Genomic DNA, 12112 nt, shown 5'->3' with positions numbered 1-12112 from the left:
GGCACACTGCACTCCAGCCTAGGCAACAGAGCAAAACTCTGTCTCAAAAAAACAAAAACAAAAATTAGCTGGGCAGGTACTCAGGAGATTGAGACTTGAGAATTGCTTCAACCCAGCAAGCAGTGATTGCATTGAGCTGAGATTGCACCACTGCACTCCAGCCTGGGTGACAGAGTAAGACTCTGTCTGGGGGGAAGAAATTTGTTATTATTTACTGCCACTAATCTGAGTGAGTTAATTTGGATATTATATCTATTCTAAGAACATATCTACTGTTCTCTAGCCATACATTTTAAATCTTTTTTTTTTTTGTCCAGATATCCTCTTTCACCAGATAGCATTGATTTGTATTTTGAAAAGTAGATGTTATAAATTCTCCAAATTAGAGTTCTTGTATTTCGGTCCTGCATATGACTGCATTTGGACAAAGGGTTTGCTGCCAAATGTTGTGGAATGTCACTGCTGTGATGTTGCTCTGACAAAGTAGAACATCAGGTAGAGAGGAGGACCCTGTGTGTCACTGGGAGGACTTGGGGGAGGCAGCAGAGTATAGATAGCATTTGAGCAAGGCTTAAAAGAGAAATTGGAATTTGGGTAATGTCATGGGGTCAAAAGACTATATTCCATTCAGACACAGTGACTGTAATCTCAGCTACTCAGAAGGTTGAGGCAGGGGGATCGCTTGAGCCTAGAGGTTTGAGACTAGCCTGGGCAACATAGCAAGACCCTGCGGCAAAAATAAATAAATACATAAATAAGCAAGCAAGCAAATAATAAGTCCTAAAGGGAGGAGGATCTGGATCCTAAAGTACCCAGAATTCCTGCAGTATGTTATCTAAAATGTCTAATCTCCAACAAAAAAATTACAAGACATACATACAAAGGAACAGAAATATATATGAATGATAGACAGACACACAAAAAAAATACTGTTCTGACCAGACAGGTGGCTCACACCTGTAATCCCAGTACTTGAGGAGGCTGAGGCAGATGGATCATCTGAGGTCAGGAGTTCCAGACCAGCCTGGCCAACATGGTGAAACCCAATCTATAGTAAAAATACAAAACTAGCATGCCTCTAATCCCAGCTACTTGGGAGGCTGAGGCAGGAGAATCACTTGAGCCCGGCAGGCAGAGATTATTGTAAGCCGAGATCATGCCACTGCACTCCAGCCTGGGTGACAAAGTGAGACTCCCTCTCAAAAGACTGTATTCTAAGAACTTCCTGTAGCTAGATGTGACCAAAGCAATATTTATTGAGCCGGTGAATGTACCACCATACAGTGTTAAACATCTAAATGTTTGTTGAATGAAAAATAAAAACAAGTAATGCACAAACCCGGGGGAAGTAGATGTCATAATTATTTTATAAATGAATAAATTAAAATTTAATGTACATAAAAGTCACAGGGGACCTTTAAAACTCAGTTCCCCGGGACTAGAGAACAGCAGTAGCTCTGGAGAGGCCAAGGACCTAGAGTGATAACAAGCACCCCAGTTGATTTTGAGACATCTGGTACCAAAGTCACTCTCTGATCTTAGGCCTGGCAATGCTTTTCAAGATTTGAAGCAGATGGCATCTTAGAAAGATCACCTTAGGCCAAGTGCAGTGGCTCACGCCTGTAATCCCAGCTACTCATGAGACTGCAGCAGGAGAATTGCTTGAACGCAAGAAGCAGAGGTTGCATTGAGCTGAGATTGTGTCACTGCACTCCAGCCTGGACAACAACAGAGTGAGACTCTGGAAAAAAAAAAAAAAAAAAAAGATCACCTTGGCCTTGACTTGCTGACTGATGGCTCAGAGGGCAAGATAGGAAATGCAGAGATCTGTTAAGAAGTTGAGTGGTCATTCAAATACGTGACAGCAGGGTCTGAGCTAGAAGAGGCAAAGTAGGGGGGAGCAGAGAAGACAGACTTAAAACACAAGATTTGGTGAATTGGTATAGGAAGTCAAGAGGAAGGAAGAATCCAGGACAGGAATCATAGCATTGGTGTCACCAAAAGTAACATTGTGCCACCAAATGAAACAGAAGTCAGAATGAGGAGTTTATGTCAGGGAAACATGATCATGCCAGGTTTGGACGTTTTGGATATGCAAATGGGAATACAGAGGAGGCAGCTGGATATAGGGCATAGAGCCCAGAGGAGGTGGTCTGGGCTGGAGATTCAGATTTTTAGACATCTACATGGAAAGCTTAGCACACTGAAAATAACACCTGTTGCAGGTGTAGCATGAGGACCACCCTGACCATCTATCAGTTGGAAGGTAGTGTGTGTTGGATGTAGAAGCTCTCGTGACACTGTTGAGTGGTGATGGTGGCAGGTAGGTCTCTGGATATGCACACACATGCTTTACGGTCCTTCATTTGGTGAAGAGACTCTAACACTGATAATTATATCTCGTTGTGGTCCTTTTTATGCTGCGTATATGTAAAGATTACTGTTGGGTTTCCATGGTGTCTGCTATTTACAAGCTTGTTTCTGTGTCTTGCCCTCTGGCATGAGCTAGGCCCAAAGCTATTGGTCTGTGTCCTTGCAGCTACCAGGCCAGGCTGAGGCACCTACTTTTAGGTTAATCAGTGCGTTGTTGAAGCTGTGTATCAGAAGTCTGTCAGTCCTCTTAGACCAAGGAGCTTTCCAGTACAGGGCTTCTCAAACTGCATGGAAGGGCCATGCAGTTTTTAAACCATTAGAGACCAATATTCTTATAAAACTTAAAAATAATTGACTAGAAAAAGACATAAAAATATAAGCCAGCCTATTTTGACAGTCCAAAAATTATGGTTTCTAATTGCTGTAAAAATGTCTAAAGATGCTTATCTTCTGTTTTCATCTTCATAAACTGGTTCATTCCCAGGCCTACCCAGGCCTACTGCTCTGGTCCTGCCATTTAATTCAGTAAGTTCAGTTCTGCACCCTGTTAGATGAGCTATGTTCTCATTTGAAAAATGAACTTGCTTTCTCAGTAGTATTACCCAAATTTTAGATCAAAACAGATGTCTGTTGAATCCCTTGTGTTTTCAGAGAACACATCATTTCTTACGGTTACTATTGCGAGTCATTTCTGTTACTTTTTGTGTACTATAGTGGGTAAGGAGTCTCTCCTCTGGATCTCTTCATAATCTGAACAGCCCTGCACAGAATGTATTTTATGGCGGCAGCCCAGGTACTCTTGCCCAAGGTCTCATGGTCCCACAGCAGATACTCTGTACTACACCAAGCTCCCCACCCCCTTTTTCTTTTAAATTTAGACAAAGTCTTACTCTATGGCCCTGGCTGGAGTACAGTGCCGCAGTCCTAGTTCACTGCTTCCTCAACCTCCTGGGCTCAAGCCATTCTCCTGCTTCAGCCTCCTTCCCGAGTAGCTGCGACTACGGGCATATGCCACCAGGCGTGGCTCATTTTGTAATTTTTTTATAGAGATAGGGTCTCACTGTGTTGTCCAGGCTGGTCTCAAGCTCCTGGGCTCAAGCCATTCTCCCACCTCAACTTCACAAAATGTTGGGATTACAGGTGTCAGCCACCACACCTGGCCTCATTCTCCCTTCTCTTGTTCCCAGGTCAGATACTGTCCTTTCTGACAGTTCTGTGCCTGCAAATATACCTTATGAAAGCTGTCTTAGAAAGCAAGTGCCAGAGAGTGCTGGCGGCCTTAGTTAGAGCCTCAGTTGGTTGAAAGGGCTTTCTTTCCTATTGGGCTTTCTTTCCTATTGGGCATTGCTTAAAAATAGAGTAACTTTGCAACTTACTTTTTATTACTGTGTGCACAATGATTTCCTAATGTGGTACTATGCTAAAAACAGAATTTTAATTTTAAATGAGAAAGCTCTATCTGTATAAAGCCTACTTTGTGTTTTGAGAAAGAAATATGTGAGTATTTTTCCCTCACACAGCAGATCCAGTCAGTCTGAATGAAAACTAAATGCTGAGATGGGGAACTAGCGAGAAGTGGCGAGAGGCTGTCTTGTCTGAAGCCAGACTGCTGTCCTACTTCTGCTATGCAGCAAGGTCACAGCTCTCTTGTTTTTCCCCTCATACCAGATTCCAGATTTGAAAGCAATACAGTATAGTGAAAGGAGAAAAGACTGAGCTATAAGCTTTAAATTTGAAGTTTTCTAGAGCTATATCAACATGAGGCTCAACTGTTTATTGATGTGTCCCCTGTTGCCCAGGCTGGAGTGCAGTGGCATGATGTCGGCTCACTGCAGCCTCCACCTCCTGGGTTCAAGCAGTTCTCCTGCCTCAGCCTCCCAAGTAGCTGGGATTACAGGCATGCGCCACCACGCCTGGCTAATTTTTTGTACTTTTAGTAGAGACAGGGTTTTTCCATGTTGGTCAGGATGGTCTCAAACTCCCGAGCTCAGGTGATCCGCCCACCTCGGCCTCCCAAAGTGTGGGGATTCCAGGCGTGAGCCACCGCGACCAGCCAGTTGAGAGTTTTAAAATGGTAATACAGTGATACAGATACAGTCAGTATCACATATTACTGACATAGGTGAAAATCAGGACAGCCTTGAGCAATTTGGAAACTTTTAGCAAGATTTTTCAAGTGTTCTAACCCTTTGACTTAGTAATTCCTTTCTTAGAAATCTGCTCCAGGCCAGGTATAGTTGTAGGGACAGCAAGGTCACTTGAGCACGGGAGTTTAAGACCAGCCAGGATAACAGTGAGAGCCCCACCTATAAAAGAAAAAAAAAAGAAATCTGTCCCAGGGAAATAATCAGGTGCTTAGTCTGAGATTTGTATATAAAGGTATTTATCTACAACCTATTTATAAAAGATTTTGAAAATGACCCAAATGTCCAACAGTAAAAGAACTATTTATTTTAACTTTTTTATGGCGTCAACCTAGTACTTTGCAAATATTAACTTCTTTCATCCTCCTAACAATCCTGTATATTGGTTACAGTTACTGTTCCATTTTAGAGATGAAGCAGTTGAGGCCCAGGCCACACAGCTTGTAAGGTCTGGAGCCTGATTTGAACCCAGGCCACCTGGTGCCACAGCTCACACCCTTCTCTACCATTGTCTATTTTATGATGATATTCATGCGGTGGAATATTGTGCAGCCTTAAGCATTGTTTTGTCAGTTGACTCTGTATAAATATTACATGAAGGCTGCAGAATCTTAGGATGTGGTTACATGTTGGTAAATATACATTTACACCACAGTATTAACTGATGATAATTACTTTTACATATTCATTATGCCATAATATTAAGTAATGATAATTACTTCCAAAGGGTAAGGTTGAGTGATTTGTAGTTTTTTCATCTATTTTTTGTAGTATCTTAATTTTTCTACAGTAAGTGCATGTTTCTTTTGTTAGATTATTGACTACCGAGGATATATACAATATTTTAAAATAACCAAAATCATATAACTATTAAATGACCATATCATAAGTTGCACCCGTTGGGTCTTTTGTTTTCTTAGACTGTAGCTCTCCCAGCTACTCCAGAAACTGAGGTGGAAGATTGCCTGAGGCCAGGAATTCGAGGCTGTAATGCACCATGATTGTGCCTGTGAATAGCTGCTGCAGTCTGACCTGAGCAGCAGATCAAGACCCTGTCTCTTAAAAATAATAAAAGACTGTTGTCCTTCCTGCTTCAGTAGAGTCAAACCTGATCACCTCCACCCACCCCCTATGTTTAGAGCCCTTCAACAGGACACCTAAGCAGATCTAGCTCCCAGCTGGTCCCTCAAGTGAATAGGCAGATGGGAAAGGATAGTTTCAGGCTTTTTAAGAGTTGCAAGAGGGCCGGGTGCGGTGGCTCACGCCTGTAATCCCAGCACTTTGGGAGGCTGAGGCGGGTGAATCACAAGGTCAAGAGATTAAGACCATCCTGGTCAACATGGTGAAACCCCGTCTCTACTAAAAATACAAAAAAAAATCAGCTGGGCATGGTGGCACGTGCCTGTAATCCCAGCTACTCAGGAGGCTGAGGCAGGAGAATTGCCTGAACCCAGGAGGCGGAGGCTGCGGTGAGCCAAGATCACGCCATTGCACTCCAGCCTGGGTAACAAGAGCGAAACTCCATCTCAAAAAAAAAGAGTTGCAAGAATAGTACGGAGAAGTCCCACCTTCCCTTCACCTGGAGTCCCCAGTTGTTAACATTTGACCTCATTTGCTTTGCATATTTGTACATACCGTTTTTTTTTTTTTTTAATTATTTGGAAGTAAATACCAGATATCCTGCTTTTTACTTTTAGATAGTTCATTGTGAATTTCCTAAAAGTAGGGATGTTCTACATAACCACAGCCGAGTTATCAATGTCAGGAAATTAACAATAATATAATACTATTTGCTAATCAACAGACTTTGTTTTACCAGTTGTCCACAGAAAAAAGTCATTTCTAGAAAAAAGTCCTGGATCTTGAGTTGTATTTACTTATTACATCTCTTGAGTTTCCTTTAAGCTTGAACAGTCCTTGGTCTTCCCAAAATCTTTCCTGACCTTGATATTTATGTTAACTAATGTTCTGTGAATTGTCAATCTGAAGTTCTCTCAAGCACATTTTCTCAAAGTTCATTGTGTTTTGGAATATTTTTCTTAAGTATATCTGGGATGTTTAGGACCCACAAAGTTGCTTCTTCATTCAGGCAGTGGTAGAACCCCAGCATTCGATGGAATAGAATCTGTGAGTTCTTCTCCATGGAATAGGGCCACCCCAGTGAGTTTCCCTTCACTTGTCAGTTGGAATCAATGGTTGAAGTATTATGTGTGTTTGCCTGGTTTCCGTTCTGTCTATTCATGTCTCTCTTACCTGTCAGAGAAGATTCTATCCTAGAAGTCAGGGACTACCTCCCTCTGAATTTTCTCTTGAGCTGTATTTCACACCCAGCCACAGCTGTCCACATGTAATGGGATAGTCCTCTCTGGTAAAAAACACAGCGTACTTTCTGTCCCAGTCACCAGTTGCATGCCTCTGGGTTTGACTTCCCCTGTGTGGGCACTAGTTATATATATATCACATCAGCAGAAAGAATTCGTTTTTTAAATTTTCGTTCCTTGGTATTATAGTGTGTATAAACACAGTACAGTATTTTAAGTTATGCTCTTCAGAGTTCAGAAATATTTATTCTGAACTTTCCTGGTTTATTGAGTTCTAACATAGCGGAGTCTTGGTCATTCACCCAGGCTGGAGTGCAGTGGCGCAATGATAGCCCACTACGGCCTCAAGCTCCTGGGCTCAAGCCATTCTCCCACCTCAGCTTCTCCAGTAGCTGGGACTCAGGCACACACCATCATGCCCAGCTAATTTTTAAAATTTTTTTCTTTGTAGATATGAGTTCTCACTATGTTGCCCAGACTGGTCTTGATATCCTGGCCTCAAGGGGTCCTCCCACCTCAGCCTCCCTAATAGCTAAAATTACAGGCACACGCTACCACACCCAGCACTGCATTTGAGGATTTAGGTCATTTTCCACCTATATTTAGCTATTGTTTTTTATTTATTTATTTATTTATTTATTTTGAGACAGAATTTTGCTCTGTCACCCAGGCTGGAGTGCAGTGGCACAATCTGAGCTCACTGCAATCTCTGCCTCCTGAGTAGCTGGTACTACAGGCACATGCCACTACACCCAGCAAGCTTTTTGTATTTTTAGTAGAGACAGTGTTTTACCGTGTGGGCCAGGATGGTCTTGATCTCCTGACCACGTGATCCACCCACCTCAGCCTCCCAGAGTGCTGGGATTATAAACGTGAGCCACCGCAGCCGGCCTTAAATGAATATTTTTACATTAAAGGGAACTTTTTTTTTAATGTAGTAGCTTGAAAGTTAATTCATTCAACACCAATATGTTGAGTGCGCTCCAGCCAGTAACTAAGGTTATGGGGCTGATATACATGAGCTATTTTGTAATTCTGTTGAATGAACAGATAACAAGAAAGTTGTGACTTTTGCCCTCTTTGCTTACTCCCTGCTATCAGGACTACCTGTTTTCTTTCAGGATGCCTCTGATTATTAGAACGTTCTTCCATAAGTAATCCAAAATCTGCCCTAAATTCAGGGACAACACACAAGTTTCACCCTTTCCCACATGGAAACCCTGAGGACTGTTAACAACAATCAGCCATAACCCCCTTTTAGTGATTAGCCATCAGGAGCTCCTTCACCCATTTCCTGGTAGGACCTGTTCTCAGACCTCAGCATTCACTACCTCCAGGCACTGTGCCTGGGAGGGAAGGAAAGAGGGAAGGGAAGAAGTAGGCACAGGACCGGGCAGGGCCTCTGTCCTGGAAAGTTCACCTCTGTGCCATCAGAGGATTGCTCTTACCTTAATTGTGGCTGTGTCCTTTGCCAACTTCCCACTACACCTTGGCACCCACAACTGACCCCAGGCTTTGATTAGAGACAGTTAAAACAGAAGGCAAAAAGACTGGTAGGAACTGGTATAATGAAGAGAGCTTGGGCTACAGCACTGGAATTGGAAAAGAAGGGAGAGGTGAAGCTCATTTCTCCATCCCCTGCCCAGCAATTGATTGCAGATGTTGTTCTCAGGGGCAGGCTCAGATGTGGGAAATAGGAGATACGAAGACAAATCAGACATCCAGATGCTCCATCTCTAATGAGGGAACTAATTACTGCATGGTATGTGCCAACACAGAGATATCTGTAAGGCACAGGCTAAGAAGCAACCAGCTCTGCTTGAAGAGGGAAAAGTGCTACCATGAAAGGGTGTGTGGCTGCGCCTTGAAGAGTGAAAGAAGTTTTGCAGGCAGAAGTATGTGGCCAGTGTTCCTGGGCCAAGGGGAGGCCGGAGCCACTGTGGCTGAAGGCTCCACAGAACCTGTACTGCAGGAGCACGGGGTTGTTTTCATGAGGAAAAGCCTTGCTGCCCTGCTCCTTCACCATAAAGACATATATCCTACTTTGTTTTTTCTGATATTTGGTGAAATTTCTGTGCCATTATTTATATAAAATCTAGATTTCTCTGGTTGGTTTCTATATTCTAGATGTAGCGTGGGAAAATAGTCTCGTAACTGAACTCATTTGCTGCTTTGGCAAGACAGCCAAATCTATATAAGCCGTATTCTGTCAGGAAGCAGAAAGTAATGCCTTATATTTTTATCCTGGGATTGAGGGTCTCTCAGTGAAGAAGAAAGCCTGCTGTGCTACTTGGAGTAGAAGTGGACTGCAGGTTCTCCAGCACCGGGTGGGACAGGGTACAGGTGGCAGTCTGTAAGCTGTGTGTGTGTGGAGAGGAATGGGCTTCTTCCCAAGGCAGCCAGCCTTCGTTCATCATCACTGGACTTTTTTTGAAACTGGGAAACTTTCAGCTCTTCTTATTCAGAGGACAACTGTGTTAAAAAGGAAGGAATTTAATATAGAATCCGTCAATAATTTTCAAATCAAAAATGAAATTGTTTTGATTTTGTTTTAATTTCTTCAGAAACCTGATGTGAGACTCTCTCGAGGCAGCATTGACAGGGAGGATGGAAGTCTTCAGGGTCCGGTAAGCCTGAGTTTTCACCAGGATTTGATTTCCAGTTCACCTATGCGTGAACCATCAATGTTTGTCGTAAGATATCCAAGTTTAGTAATATTTATAATAGGGAACAGAATATTCGATAAATAAAGTTAACATTTTAACTAAGATTATGAAAATCTATGATGGTACAGCCTAGAATTTTTATTGAGATACAAAAGTATATAGTAATAATATAGAAGAAATAGTAATGTTCCATGCTATTACTGATAAAGGCCTTTTTTTTTTAACTTTTATTTTAGTTTTGGGGTACATGTACAGATTTGTTATATAGGTAAATTGCATGTTGCAGGGGTTTGGTATATAGATCATTTGGCACCCAAGTAATAAGCGTAGTACCTGATAGGCAGTGTTTTGATCCTCACCCTCCTGCTACCCCCTACCTTCAAGTAGGCTCCAGAGTCTGTTGTTCCTTTTGTTGTGTCCATGTGTACTCAGTATTTAGCTCCCACTTATAAGTGAGAACATGCAGTGTTGGTTTTCTGTTCCTGCATTAGTTCAGTTAATGATAATCACCTCTAGCTCCATCCATGTTGCTCACAGAAAATGATCTCATTCTTTTTGTGGCTACATAGTATTCCATAGTATATTAATACCGCATTTTCTTTATCCAGTCTACCATTGATGGGTGTTTAGATTGACTCCATGACCTTGTTGTTGTGAACAGTGCTGTGATGAACATAGTATGCTTGTGTCTTTATGGTAGAAAGATTTATATTCCTTTGGGTGTGTACCCAGTAATGGGATTGCTGGGCCAAATGCTACTTCTGTTTTAAGTTCTGAGACATCACCACACTGCTTCCACAGTGACTAAAGTAATTTATATTCCCACCAGCAGGGTCTAAGTGTTCCCTTTTCTCCACAACCTTGCATCTGTTACTTTTTTGACTTTTTAATAGTAGATATTCTGGGTGGTGTGAGATGGCATTTCATTGTGCTTTTGATTTGCTTTTGTCTAATGATTAGTGATGTTGAGCATTTTTTCATATGCTTTTTGGCCATGTGTAAATCTCCTTTTTAAAACTGTTTATGTCCTTTGCCTACTTTTTAATGAGGTTGTTTGGTTTTGTTTGTTTGTTTAACTTCCTTATAGATGTTGGATATTAGACCTTTGTCAGATGCATAGCTTGCAAATACTTTCTCCCATTCTGTGGGTTGTCTGTTTCTTCTGTTGATAGTTCCTTTTGCTGTAAAGTAAAATGAGTTTAATTAAACTATTTAGTTTAATTAGGTCCCATTTGTAATTTTTTGTTTGTGGCAGTTGCTTTTGGTGTCTTCATCATGAAATCTTTGGAAGGGCCTATGTTTAGAATGGTATTTCCTAGGTTTTCTTCAAGAATTTTTATAGTTTTAGGTTTTACATTTAAGTCTTTAATTCATCTTGAGTTGATTTTGGTATACAGTGAGGAAGGGATCCAGTTTTATTCTTCTGCATATGGCTAGCCAGTTGTCCCAGCACCATTTATTGAATAGGGACTCTTTTCCCCATTGCTTGTTTTTGCAAACATTGTCAAAGATCATATGGTTTTAGGTGTGCAGCTTTATCTAATTCTGTAAAGCATGTCATTGGTAGTTTGATAGGCCCAACATTGAATCTGTAAATCACTTTGGGTGGGATGACCATTACAACAGTATCAATTCTTCCTATCCATTAGCATGGAATATTTTCCCATTTGTTTGTATCATCTCTGATTTCTTTCAGCAGTGTTTTGTAATTCTTGTTGTAGAGATCTTTCACCTCCCTGGTTAGCTGTATTCCTGGGTATTTTGTGTGTGTGGCTATTTTAAAGGGGATTGCATTCTTGATTTGGCATTCGGCTTGGATGTTGCTGGTGTAGAGAAATGCTTCTGATTTTTGTACATTGGTTTTGTATCCTGAAACTTTGCTAAAGTTACTTATCACAGGGGTCCCCATCCCCCAGGCCCTACACCGGTACTGGTCCATGGCCTGTTAGGAACCAGGCCACACAGCAGGAGATGAGTGGCAGGCCAGCCAGCATTAATGCCTGAGCTCTTCCTCCTGTCAGATCAGCAGCAGCATTAGATTTTCATAGGCCTGTGAACTGCACATGTGAGGGCCTAGATTGCACATTCCTTATGAGACTGTAATGCCTGATGATCTGAGATGGAACAGTTTCATCCCAAAACCATCCGCCACCCCATCCCTCCAGTCTGTGGAAAAATTCGTCTTCCACCACAAAACCTGTCCCTGGTGCCAAAATGATTGGAGACCACTGGTTTATCAAATCTAGGAGCTTCTGGGCCAAAACTGTGGAGGTTTCTGTGTATAAAATCATACTGTCTGCAAACACAGGAGGTTGACTTCTTCTCTTCCTGTTTGGATGCCTTTTCTTTCTTTCTCTTGCCTAGGACTTCCAGTACTAATGTTGAGTAGATATGGTGAGAGTGGGCATCCTGGTCTTGTTTTAGTTCTTCAGGGGAATGTTTCCAGCCTTTGCCCATTCGTTCAGTATGGTGTTGGCCATGGGTTTGTCATAGATGGCTTTTACTATTTTGAGGTATGTTCCTTCATTACCTAGTTTTTTTAGTTTTTTTAGCATGAAGTGAGGTTGAATTTTATTGGAAGCTTTTTTTTTTTTTTTTTTTTTTTTTT

At 41.8% G+C, this 12112-nt stretch overlaps 1 protein-coding gene across 44 annotated transcripts in view; it reads left to right on the top strand.

Annotated features, from left to right (window-relative positions):
* The window catches only part of PTK2 (protein tyrosine kinase 2), a 349037-nt gene that overhangs the window by 312181 nt on the left and 24744 nt on the right, over window positions 1-12112 (top strand). For all 44 annotated transcript variants that reach the window (XM_037728951.1, XM_037728934.1, XM_037728962.1 and 41 more), the window contains one exon: window positions 9403-9465. In XM_037728951.1, the coding sequence (XP_037584879.1) occupies window positions 9403-9465 (63 nt within the window). The remainder of the gene's footprint in view (window positions 1-9402; window positions 9466-12112) is intronic.

This window comes from Cebus imitator, unplaced genomic scaffold (assembly GCF_001604975.1).
Source record: "Cebus imitator isolate Cc_AM_T3 unplaced genomic scaffold, Cebus_imitator-1.0 Scaffold284, whole genome shotgun sequence".
Classification (NCBI taxonomy): Eukaryota; Metazoa; Chordata; class Mammalia; order Primates; family Cebidae; genus Cebus; species Cebus imitator.
Note: the sequence above shows the minus strand (reverse complement) of the source record. Positions and strands in the feature narration are given on the sequence as shown.